The sequence below is a fragment of the Melospiza melodia genome, unplaced genomic scaffold (genome assembly GCF_035770615.1).
Source record: "Melospiza melodia melodia isolate bMelMel2 unplaced genomic scaffold, bMelMel2.pri scaffold_91, whole genome shotgun sequence".
Classification (NCBI taxonomy): Eukaryota; Metazoa; Chordata; class Aves; order Passeriformes; family Passerellidae; genus Melospiza; species Melospiza melodia.
Genome location: NW_026948805.1, coordinates 981,570 through 994,499, shown reverse-complemented (window position 1 = coordinate 994,499; position 12,930 = coordinate 981,570). Strand labels below are relative to the sequence as shown.

Sequence of the window (12,930 nt, the reverse complement as noted above, 5' to 3'; positions counted from 1 at the left end):
CACAACCTCACCAGCAATCTGGACTCTGTGTCTCAGCCTACACTCCGGCAGTCACCAGATGTCACTAGAGGACACAGAAGAACAGAAGCACACACCGCTGTTCTTAGGGTGAAGGAAAAGGGAAGTTTATTTTCTGACTCCAACATTTATAGTTTTCCAAGAGTGACAGCGGACTGGAAGGTGACAGTGACACCTCTCCAATGACTCTGGTCAATCCAACAGTCCATCAATTTCTCCTCCTCTATTAAGGAATGCAAAAGAATGAGTTATTTACAGAAAGTGTGTGAGAAAGTTCGCTACAAGAATGTCAACATCAGAAGGCTTAGAAAAACTTAAAAAACCAGGGTGACAGAGGGGTCAATTAAAACAGGGCAGGGGTCAATTAAATCAAGGGAGGGTCTTTGGTGGTCACTGGGGCAATTAAATCAAAGGAGGGTCTCTGGTGGTTTCTGGGTTAAGGGAGACACTGAGAGAGAAACAGAGCAGGCAAAGAGAGGCAGGAGAGAAAGGAGGACACAAACACAATGACCTGAGAAGGAGGCACTCTGCAAACAGAACTGCAATGGACTGAAAATGAACGGGAAAGAAATCAATAAGTCTGAGAGTTTTATTTGCTATCAAATACATCCCACAAACCCTGACCCACAGAATATCCATCCCACCAATCTAATTGAGATCCTACTACTCCAAATCACCTCCAAACCCCATCTCACCCTGGTGGCTGTGGAATCGAGTAGGTTTGTGAAGAGGTAGAGCTTTTTTGAGGTGCGAAAAAGCCCTTTTGATGTGGGCCTGAGTTCTCTGAGTCTAAGACTGAGCTGTTTTCACTGGGATTTGAGGTGACAGATCCATCCCTCTTGGCTTTTAGACAGCAGAGAGGCGGAGAAGATAAAAAACTTAATGCGAAACCAAAAGGAGAAGCAGCCAGGTGTGTTGCCAACATGGATCACAGGGAATGTGAGTGACCAGGGCTGTGCCCAAAGTGCCTCCTCCAGTGGGGGATGGAGCTGGAGCAGCGCACGAAGCTCTTCCCGCACTCGGGGCACTCGCAGGGCTTCCCTTACCGGTGCCTCTGTTGGTGTCGGGTCAAGTGAGAACTCCTGGAGAAGCTCTTCCCACACTGGGGACACTCGTAGGGCCTCTCCCCAGTGTGGATGCGCCGGTGCCTGATGAGGTGGGCGTTCTGCCTGAATCCCTTCCCGCACTCGGGGCATTGGAAGGGCCTCTCCTCTGTGTGACTCTGATAGTGCCTGATGAGACGGGAGCTGATCTGAAACCCCTTCCCACACTTGGAACACTCATAGGGCCTCTCCCCAGTGTGGGTCCTCTTGTGCGAGGACAGGTGGGAGCTCTGTGAGAAGCTCTTCCCACACTCCCCACACTCGAAGGGCCTCTCCCCAGTGTGGGTTCTCTGGTGCTTGATCAGGTTGGAGCTCAGGCTGAAGCTCTTCCCACACTCCCCACACTCGAAGGGCCGTTCTCCAGTGTGGATCCTCTGATGCTTGATCAGGCTGGAGCTCTGGCTGAAGCTCTTTCCACACTCCCCACACTCGTAGGGCTTCTCCCCAGTGTGGATCCTCTGGTGCACAATCAGGTTGCAGTTCCGCCTGAAGCTCTTCCCACACTCCACACACATGTGGGGCTTCTCCCCATCATGGAGCTGCTCATGGAGTACCAGCTCCGAGCTCTGGCTCCATCTCCCGCCACCTTCCCGGCCCAGGCTGGCTCTTTCCCCCTCAGATCCCCACCAGCTGCATTTGCAGCTCCTCCTCGTGCGGCATCTCCGGGGCTTTTCCTCCCCGTTGGCTTCCTGCGCCGTGGAGCCGCTCAAAACGGCCTCTTCCACCAGGTTCTGCCGCAGGCATTTGTCCTCCCTGCTCTCCATGCTCAGTTCCTGCTCTGGGGGAGGAAGGACAGGATGGGATTTGCCTCCATGCCACAGGCAAGGGCAAGGAGATCCTCCCAGGGCTGAGCTGCAGCCGGGGCCGTACTGGGCTGGGAGACGGAGCAGCACAGAGGGGAAAGGGGCACTGACTTCCTCCTCACCTGCCTCAGTGTCCATGGGCATCTTCCTCTTCCTCACAGCATCCCAGGGGTTGGCAATGGGAAATCCTGGTTTGGGGAAAACAAGGGATGAGCACGGTGAGTTTGAAGGTCCCTCTGCCCGAGTCCGTCTCTATAAGTCACTGGCCACGTGGGCTCCATAAAAACCTCCCAAATACCAAAAGATTCAGCCCTGGAAAAGTCTCTGAGGAGTTCCCTGTCCCTGGTCCCTCCCCTCTGGTGTTCAGGGGTTTCCCCCTGTCCCAGCTGCTGGGGTCACGCTTGGATTGGGGGTCCCCCTTCTCCTCGGTGCCCGCCCTGCCCAGGCTGCTGGCAGTCCCAGCAATGCCAAAAGCTCCCCCCTCTTGGCTCTCCCCATTTCGGGATGCCGGGGCTGTTTGGGCTCCCGGGCTCCCTTCTCCCCTCATTCTCTGCTCGGGGCTGCACCGGCTCCAAGGAGTCCCCCCTGCCCCTCTCCAGGCTCTTGAGGCTCCCGCCAATGGCGGCGCTCCCCCCTCTCTGGGCTCCCCACTTTGGGCTCCTGGGGCACACAGGGCTCTGCTCCTCCAGGCTGCCTCTGCCGGCACCGCCACCGCCACCTCCCGATGTCCCCCCAAGGGGCCTTTTCCGCTCTGCCTTGGACTGCTTCATTCTCCAAACATCCCCCAAAAACCCAACTGGGAGTGACTGGGAACATACTGCAGGGAACTGGGCTACGCTGAGGGATACTGGGAGTAACTGGTACAAAAGTGAGGGTGAAAGAGCAACTGGAACCATGTGGAGCACAACTGGTTCATACTGGCAGTGACTGGGAGCACACTGGGCTCATCTTTGGATCATACTGGCAGGGACTGGACTAATACTGGGAGTGTCTGAGAGCGACTGGGAACACACCCTGCACATCATCCCCCATACTGGGCCTGACTGGGAGCAACTGGGAGCATGCTGGGAGCAAATGGCATCATACTGGGAATGACTGGGCTGATCTAGGAAGCAACTGGGAACCATGCTGGAGGCGGCTGGGACCATACTGGGAGAGACTGGAAGCATCTGGGATTATACTGGGACCACACTGGGAGGGCTGGCATGTGACTGGGATCAAACTGGAGCTTACTGGGATCACACTGAGGTTGAAAGGGAGTGACTGGGATCACACTTTGGGCTACTGGGAGCAACGGAGGGAAACTGGGACGATGCTGCAAGCAAACTGGAGAAACTGGGAAGGACTGGATACATGCTGGAGGCAACTGGGATATACTGGGCATGACTGGGGGATCATACTGGGAGAACTGACACCTTACTGGGGCCACTGGCAGTGCCTGGAAATGACTACAGACATGCTGGGGGCAACTGGGATATACTGGGAGTGTCTGTAACCATACTGGGGGGACTGGAACCACACTGGGAACAACTGGGACCATGCTGGGGAGAACGGGGCCCACACTGGGGGCACTGGCATCAGACTGGGAGTGAGTGGGAGCAACTGGGGTTAGACTGCAGGTGACTGGGATCATACTGGGAGTTGCTACACTCATACTGGGATTATACTGGGTGTGAATGGAACCTGACTGGGGGTTACTGGGAGCAACTGGGATCGGCTGGAAGGTTCTGGAACCATGCTGAGAGCACTGAGACTACAACTGGGGCAACTGGGATCATACTGGGAGCAACTGGGACAAGCCTTTGAGTACAGATAGAAACTGGGATAATGCTATAGGAAACTGGGAGCGACTGGGATCATTCTGAGGAAACTAAAACCCACTGGGAGTGTCTCTAACCATACTGGGGGGACTGGAACCACACTGGGAACAGCTGGGATCATGCTGGGAGCACCTGGGACGATGCTGGGGGAAACTGAATCTACCCTGGAGGCAACTGGGCACAACTGGGACCCTGCTGGGAGGGACTGGGACTGTTATTGGGGCAACTGGGATCATAATGGGAGGAACTGGGAACAACTGGAATTATGCTGGGAGCAACTGGGATCACACTGGGATCACAGTGAGAGCAGCTGAGTCCATACTGGGTTACACTGGGATCTCATTGAGAGTGACTGGAATCATACTGGGAGTGACTGGGAGTGGCTGGTTTTGTGGATTTGGGGGGGTTTGGATTTTGGGGGATTTTATTGGCATTTTGAGGGGGAGTTTTTCTGGGGAAGTTTGGTGTTTATTGAAATTTTTTGTGTCTTTTTTTTTTAATTTTGTTTGTTTTACTGGGATTTTGTTGCGATTTTTTTGGGACTCTCAGAAATTCTGGGGGTTTTATTGGGATTTTTAGGAGATGTTGGGGCATTTTATTGGCATTGTGGTAACATTCAATAGGATTCCTAAGGGATTTGGGGTTTTTTGGGATTTGAGGGGTTTTGTGAAGTTTTTTGTGTGTTGCCAGGATTTCTTTGGATCTTGGGGAGATATTGTGGGACTTCTATAGTTTTGGGGACATTTTTGGGGGATTTAACAGGATTTTGGTGTTATTGGATTTCAAAGGATTTTGTGGCTGTTATTGGATTCAGGGTGTTCTAATGGGATTTTGAGAGATTTAATTGGGGATTTTGTGGGTTTTATTAGGACTTTTGGGGGTTTTAAGGAGATTTTGGTGCCTGTCAGCTGTTCCCCACACCCAAGGAATGCTCCAAAGCCCCCCTAAAATTTCACGAAAACTCCAAAAAAATCCCCAAAAATTACATGAAAGCCCTCAAAACCCCCAGAGAATCTCCAGAAATCCCAGTGGAACTCACCAAAATCTAAAACAACTGCTAAAAATTTCAATAAATCCCCCCCTCACAAAACCCCCCTGCAACCCAAACAAAACACCTAAAATCCAAAATCCTCAAATCAACGAAAAACCCCAAAATCACGTAACCATCCCAAAATCCAATAATTCTCCCCAAAAATTCCCCCCAAACCCCCAACAAAATCCCACAAAGCCCAAAAAAGCCATCCCGAAATTCCCAAAACCCTCCAAAACCCCAAAATCCCCACAAACCCCCCAGACTCAGCGGGGCCGTCCTGGATCAGGGGGCACTGCCGGTGAACAGGAGCCACTTCAGGCGGCCCTCGGAGCTTTTTGGGGAGGGGGCACCATGGGAAACCCCTCAAAAACCTGGGGGGAGGGGGGGGAAACCCCTGCTGTGCCCCTCCCCCCGAAACCCCGGTTCAGGGTGGGCCTGGGACCCCCAAATCTCCCCCGGGACCCCTCCAGGAACCCCAAACCGCCCAGAGCCCCCCCAGGGTTGGCCCAGAACCACCCTGGACACCAAAATCTCCCCAAGGACCCTCCGACCCCCACATTTCCCCCCAAAATTCAACCCAGACCCATCTGAGACCCCCCCGCAAACCCATCAGACTGCCCCCAAATCCCCCTCAGACCCCCTCAATCCCCACCAAACCCTATGAAATCCCCTCAGAATCCCCCACATTTCTCCAGAGCCACCTCAAACCCCCCAGATCCACTCACAACGCCCCAGTTTCTCTCGAAATCCCCCAAAATCCCCTCAGATCCTCCAAATTCCCCTCAGATCCCTCTTAACCGCACCTGAGAACGCACCAGATCCTCTCAAGTTTCCCCCAAGCTCCCCAAAGCCCCCTCAGAACCCCTCATTCTCCCCAAACCTATGCACACCCCCCTATTTTCCGTTGATGCCCCCAAAAATCCCCGACTTCCCCTCAGACCCGCCCCAAACCCCCGCAGTTTCCTCCCCCCGTCCCCACCTCAGCCCCGCTCTCTCCCCTCACAATCTCCCGCCACCACCGCGCGCACGGCTCCCAACAATGGCGGCGCACCCCGCCGAACCAAACAATCACCGCGCCGTACATCAGCGAAACAACCAATCACGGTGCCGGTCCCCTCAGCAAGGCCCGCCTCCCCCGGCGCCGCCCCAGCCAATCCGAGGCGAGCCGGAAGCGGCCCCCCCCCCCTTCCCGCCGCTCCTGGGCCCCGCCGGGCTCGGGACAGGAGCGGGAGGGGCCTGAGAGGGGATCGGGGGGGGGGCGGGTTCTTGGAGGGCCTGGGGGGGTTTTGGGGTGGGGTCGTAGGAAGGTCTTGGAAGGGTCTGGGGGTGTTGGGATGGTCCTGGGGGGAGTTTGGGGAGGGTTCTGGGGGCTCCTGAGGGTGTCCTGGTATTGGAATAAGAATCCCAATATTACCAGTTAGATTTTGCCTGGGCCAGTCTGACCCTTGCTGCTGGGCCAAAGGCAGCAACTGTGGTGTGTCACCCCAGAGATACCCTGGCTTGCTGGTGGTTGCAGCTGGGCACTGAACAAGTCCAGGCTTGTTAGGAACTCAGTTTACCTCAGGAGGAGAGCTTCAGGCGATGGTGAAGAGAAAAAGAGATGGATTCTGCTGGAGAGTTATATCCAGAGGTATATTCCAAGGTTACAGATGTCAGAACATAGGCAAACTGCTCCAACAGAACCGGCCTAAACGTCTGATCACCTTTTTAAGCTCAGGGTCAGTGGAAGGGGAGGGAACAGGTGAGCCACCAACCAGGTGAGAGGGCAGGGTCTCAGGGGGGGATGACACCCAGACAGGCCAATGGCCCCCGGGCCTGAGGGGCATCCTTTGAACTTGACCAACCACACGACGCCTTGCTGGAATGTTAAGCCTGACTGACAGCAGCCAGCAGGGGGCGAGGGGGAAGGGGAAGAGAGGTATTGGCACACCTGGGCAAGGGAGTTTACAACACATTGCAACATCCTGGGAGGGTTCTGGAGGTTTTGGGGAGGGGCTTTGGGGGCTGTGGAAGGGTTTGGGGAGAGGATCTGGGGGAGTCCTCAGGGGACATCCAGGGCTGGGCCCGATTGGGGTCTGGGGGCAGGTTCCTTCCAGGCACGGGCATTCCAGCATTCTGTCAGGGACTCCCTGCCCTTCTTCCCTCTGCTCCCAGCTGCAGAATGTGCAGCAAAGCCGCCTTTGCTGTCTGCTCGGGGAGCCCAGCCAGCTGCTGCAGCCTGACCCTGCCCTGCACAGCTCCCCTGGCAGGCACGGCAGGAGCAGCGCCCCGGCAGCCTCAGCAATCGCCCTCTGACATCTCTGGCACACACTGCCATGGGCTGCAATTCCAGCTGCCAGCAAGGAAAAGATGCTCCTGCCCTTCAAGGCCAAATTCTGAAGGGGCCAAGACACAAGTGCAGCAAGATCTTACACAGACATTTCACTGCCAGCCTCTATAACTTCATCCAGGGCTGTTTGAGCACCTGGATGGGGAAGGAAAAAAAAATCAGGGGAGGGTCTTTGGCTGGAAGCTGCCACAGGTAAAGAGAGACCCTGGAAGGGAAAAGGAGCAGACCAAGGAAGGCAGGAAAGAAGGCAGGACACAAATGGCAACCAGCTGACAAGGTGGCACTCTGAAAACCAAACCTGGGCTTATGGAATAAGAATGGGACAGAAATGAAGAATTCTGAAACTTTATTTACATGGCTTCTCTGAGCAATCTGTGAATCCAGGACTTCACCATCCTGACAGGGAAGAAGCATTTTCTAGATCAAACCTGAGCTTCGTCCCTTTTACTCTGAGCCCAGTAAATCTCAATGAAGTCATTTGTGGTCGTTTTCATCAAGGGCCCAAGCTTTTTGTTCCAGCACATCCAGCAAGCACCAGGCAGGACAGCACAGGAACCCAACACTCAGCTGAGGGATTCAGAACATCTAAACACCAGCAGGGCACATTGCTCATTTTTGCTCCAATAGATTTGAGAAATGAAACCCTGGGGATGAGAGCTCTTTTTCAGAGCAGTAATTGCTAGTTGATGTTAATGAAGTTGATAGGGTCTGAATTTGAAGTGTTGGTCTGTTGTTAAACATTGAACGTTACAGTTCTAGGACTTGCCTTTAGTTGCCGCTATCCAGTGTTACCATTTTTCCCTGTATTTGTATCTCTCCCCGCATACTCTGTATTAGTGCCCCTTTCCGCCTCAGCCCAGATTTGTATCCCTTCCCGTCCCAGACTGAATTTAAATGAGAGGCCGTGGGAACTCCATGAACCCTCTCTGAACAACAAACCCAGCACATAAACGATGACTTTACCCCAGCAGAACCGCAATAAATCACCCACCCTTGAGCAGAGCCGGATTCTGTCCTGCCCCCATAATTTTAATAGTGCTCAGCTTGGAGGATCCCCCTATGCTCCGAGCCAACGTTGCCTTCCTAAGGACTCTGGTGAGGACGGAAGCCCCGGCTGTGCCGAGAGACAAAGCTGCGCTGCTGCTGCTGCTGCTCCTCCTGCTCAGCGCGGTCCTGTGGGAGCAGCGGCGCTGTGCGCGACCCCTCGGGTTCCGCACCCAGAGCTGTCTTTAATAAAGGCCTTTTGAAAGGAGCTGCTCCAATGGCCCTGTTTATCACACTGCCAGAGCCCCTCCCCAAAACCTCCAAAACCCTCCCAGGACACCCTCAGGACCCCCCCAGAGCCCGCCCCAAACTCCCGCAGGACCATCCAAACACCCCCAGACCCTCCCAAGACCTTCCTATGACCCCTCCCCAAAACCCTCCCAGACCCTCCCACGACCACCCCGCTTCGGGATCCCTCTTAGGACCCATCCGCGCCCCCCAGGTCCCCCCTCAATGCCCCAGGGCCCCTCCCCAAAGCCCCCCCGGACCCTCCCCCGCCCCCCCGATCCCTTCTCAGGCCCCTCCCGCTCCTGTCCCAAGCCCGGCGGGTCGCGGCCGCGGTGGGGAACGGAGGGCCGCTTCCGTCTCGCCTCTGATTGGCTGGGCCGGCGCCGGGGAGGCGGGCCTTGCTGAGGGGAGCTGCGCCGTGATTCGTTGGTTCGGGCCGTGCAGGGCGGTGATTGATTAGTTCGGCGGGACGCGCCGCTCTTGGCTGGGGGAGCCGGCGCACGCGGCGGAGGCGGAGGGAAGCTTGAGCGAGTCTGGATCGTTCTCAGGTGGGTTTAGGGGGATCTGAGGGGAAGTGGGAGGGTCTGAGGGCATTTTGGGGGATTGTGAGAGGAACTGGGGGGTTGCGAGGTTGGTCCGGGGAGAAATTTGGGGGAGTCTGAGCGGATTTCATAGGGTTTTGGGGGGAATTGAGGAGTCTGAGGGGATTTGGGGCAGTCTGATGGATTTGGGGGGGGGGTCTCAGGTGGGTCTGGGGTGAATTTTGGGGGGAAATGTGGGGGGTTCTGAGAGTCCTGGGGAGGTTTTGGTGTCCAGGGTGGTCCTGGGCCAACCCTGGGGGAGCTCTGGGGGGTTTGGGGTTCCTGGAGGGGTCCCGGGGGAGATTTGGGGGTCCCGGGGGTCCCAGGCCCACCCTGAACCGGGGTCTCGGGGTTTCGGGGGGAGGGGGCACAGCAGGGGTTCCCCCCCCCCCCCCGGTTTTTGGGGTCTCCCATGGTGCCCCCTCCCCAAAAAGCTCCGAGGGCCCCCTGAAGTGGCTCCTGTTCCACCGGCCGGTGCCCCCTGTTATGAATATGAAGCTTGACTAGGCCAATATTCAAGCAGCAATCAATTTATTTTTTAATATGGTAAAGTATGAGCAATACAGCGCCGGGTACAGGGGGGAAGTTTTCTCTCTAACTGTACGCCGATAATTGATGGTTACAGGTATTTATAGGGGTAGTCATCAGCTTTTTTCAGTAGTTTCTATTTCTAATCTTTTACTCATCAGCAATTTTTATTCCAAATTATTACACCACAATTCTATACACTATTGTGATTTTAATTTCTCAGGATGTATCTCAAAGGAGTATCCCCAGATGTTGATGGTCTAGTTTCCGAAAGAAGAAAGACAAATCCCATCTGGTGGGGTCCAGCTCCCCAGATGTGTGTCCACCTTTTAATTGCAGAGACTATAAATCTCATAACAGTGATGTCCAGCTTCCCTTTGGTTGAAACCATAAACCCTTGAGGTGATGTTCATCTTCCTTCTCAAGCTGCTTTTCTCTGCTTCAATAAGGCGTGAGATAAGCATATTTCCTTTATATATATTCCAAAGCTATAGGTTCAAGGATACAAGTAATATTCTAAAATTATACTTCAGAAGGTTATTATTGCAGAGCTTTTTATGGATTAAATGCAAGCAAAAAGGAACATCCTTAACACCTTAATTCCAATGCTCCTAAATCAACTAGGGTTAATTGCAAACAAAAGATAGGTTCAAAGGCCTTTTTCCATGCTTTATTTTCCTCAGTTATTTTTAGAATTCACAACTATCCCATTGTTGATGTCCACATATTTCGCATTCGCAAGTACACACTTTGCCTGTTTGTACCTGACACGAAACACAGCTTTGCCTCTCACCCCCTGATCCAGGACGGGCCCACTGAGTCTGGGGGGATTTGTGGGGATTTTGCGAGGGTTTTGGGGATTTCGGGGTGACTTTTTTGGGCTTTGGGGGATTTTATTGTCAGTTTCGAAGGAATTATTGGAGGTTTTGGGATGTAATTACTGGGTGAGAATTGCGTGATTTTCGGGCTTTTGTATTTTGGGGGCTTTCATTGGGGTTGTGAGGGGTTTCTTGAGAAAGGATTTATTGAAATTATTTGGAGTATTTTTAATCTTGGTGAGTTCCACTGGGATTTTCAGAGATTCTCTGGGGTTTCTGAGGGTTTTCTTGTAATTATGTGGGATTTTGTGGGATTTTCATGGAATTTTGGGGGCTTTTGGGGCATTCCCTTGGTGTGGGGAAGAGCTGAGAGGCACCAAAATCTCCTTAAAAACCCCAAAGTCCAAATAAAACCCACGAAATCCCAATTAAATCTCTCAGAATCTCATTAGAACACCATAGAATCCCAATAAAAGCCCACAAAATCCTTTGAAATCCCAAAAATCCTGAATAAAATCTGCAAATCCCCAAAAAATGTCCCCAAAACCATAAAAAGTCCCACAAAATCTTCCCCAAGATCCAAAGAAATACTGGCAACACACAAAAAACTCCACAAAACCCCTCAAATCCCACCAAAAATCCCGAAAGACCCCAAAACCCCAATGAACCCCACTAAATGGCTCCACAATGCCAATAAAATGCCCCAACATCAACTAAAAATCCCAATAAAACCCTCAGAATCATTGAGAATCCCAAAAAATCCCAACAAAATCTCAGTAAAACCCCCAAAATTCAAAAGAAGCCACAAAAATTCAATAAACCCCCAAACACCCGCAGAAAAACTCCCCCTTAAAATGCCAATAAAATCCCCCAAAATTCAAACCCCCCAAAATCCACAAAACCAGCCACTCCCAGTATGATTCCAGTCTCTCTCAATGAGATCCCAGTGTAACCCAGTATGGACTCAGCTGCTCTCACTGTGATCCCAGTGTGATCCCAGTTGCTCCCAGCATAATTCCGGATGTTCCCAGTTCCTCCCATTATGATCCCAGTTGCCCCAATAACAGTCCCAGTCCCTCCCAGCAGGGTCCCAGTCGTGCCCAGTTGCCTCCAGGGTAGATTCAGTTTCCCCCAGCATCGTCCCAGGTGCTCCCAGCATGATCCCAGCTGTTCCCAGTGTGGTTCCAGTCCCCCCAGTGTGGTTAGAGACACTCCCAGTGGGTTTTAGTTTCCTCAGAATGATCCCAGTCTTTCCCAGTTACTCCCAGTTTCCTCTAGCACAATCCCAGTTTCCATCTGTTGCTCAAAGGGTGGCCCCAGTTGCTCCCAGTATGATCCCAGTTGTCCCAGTTGTAGTCTCAGTCCTCTCAGCATGGTTCCAGAACCTTCCAGCCGATCCCAGTTGCTCCCAGTGTGTCACATTTTCCTCCCAACATGGGCCCAGTTGCTCCCAGTAACCCCCAGTCAGGTTCCATTCACTCCCAGTGTAATCCCAGTATGATTGCAGTCTACTCCCAGTATGATCCCAGTCACTTGCAGTCTAATCCCAGTTGCTCCCAGTCACTCCCACGCTGATGCCAGTGCCCCCACTGTGATCCCAGTTGCTCCCAGCATAGGCCCAGCTGTTCCCTGTGTGCTTCCATCACTCCACTGTGGTTACAGACACTCCCAGTATGGTCCCAGTTGAACCCAGTTGTCCCTGCTCCAGTCCCAATTACTCCCCAGATGATCCCAGTCCCTCCCAGCATGGTCCCAGTTGTTGTTATTATATTTCTGGAGTCCCAGCTCTCAGGCTGCCACAGCCCTCGGCTGTCCTATCTTGTATTGCTGTTGTTATATTTCTAGAGTCCCGTACCTTCAGGGTGCTCTTCTCACACACAGCTCTTCACAGCAGTGTTGCTCCTGCTTCTTGGTCAGGGCTCCTCCAAGACTCTCCCTGCACGGCCACCCCACTCCCTTTTATCCCAGTTATCTTCATTAGCCACAGCAGCCACCCAATTAAGGACATCACAGCTGCAGCCCATTTACAATTAGGATCAGGGCACGGCCACTTATACAATACATAGATTTTACTAGGACTCCTACTATACCCACTCACTCCCAGTTGCCCCCAGTGTGGGCCCCGTTCTCCCCAGCATGGTCCCAGTTGTTCCCAGTGTGGTTCCAGTCCCCCCAGTATGGTGACAGTCACTCCCAGTATATCCCAGTTGTCCCCAGCATGTCTGTAGTCATTTCCAGGCACTGCCAGTGGCCCCAGTAAGGTGTCAGTTCTCTCAGAATGATCCCCCAGTCATGCCCAGTATATCCCAGTTGCCTCCAGCATGCATCCAGTCCTTCCCAGTTTCTCCAGTTTGCTTGCAGCATCATCCCAGTCTCTCTCACTTGCTCCCAGTAGCCCAAAGTGTGATCCCAGTCACTCCCTTTCAACCCCTGTATCATCCCAGTAAGCTCCAGTTTCATCCAGTCACATGCCTGCTCTCCCAGTGTGGTCCCAGTATAATCCCAGTTGCTTCCAGTCTCTCCCAGTATGGTCCCAGCTGCATCCAGCATGGTTCCAGTTGCTTCCTGGATCACCCCAGTCAGTCTCAGTATGATGCCATTTGCTCCCAGCATGCTCCCAGTTGC

The 12,930-nt window shown here is 53.3% G+C and overlaps 1 protein-coding gene across 1 annotated transcript in view; it reads right to left on the bottom strand.

Moving 5' to 3' along the window:
• LOC134414022 (zinc finger protein 418-like) overlaps window positions 1-6,403 on the bottom strand; it is a 32,854-nt gene extending 26,451 nt beyond the window's left edge. The window contains exons 1-3 of the mRNA XM_063148021.1: window positions 6,337-6,403; window positions 2,047-2,112; window positions 1,065-1,899 (exon numbers count right to left, since the gene is read on the bottom strand). Of these exons, the coding sequence (XP_063004091.1) occupies window positions 1,065-1,899; window positions 2,047-2,068 (857 nt within the window). The 5' untranslated portion in view covers window positions 2,069-2,112; window positions 6,337-6,403. The remainder of the gene's footprint in view (window positions 1-1,064; window positions 1,900-2,046; window positions 2,113-6,336) is intronic.
• Between the last annotated feature and the right edge of the window lie 6,527 nt (window positions 6,404-12,930).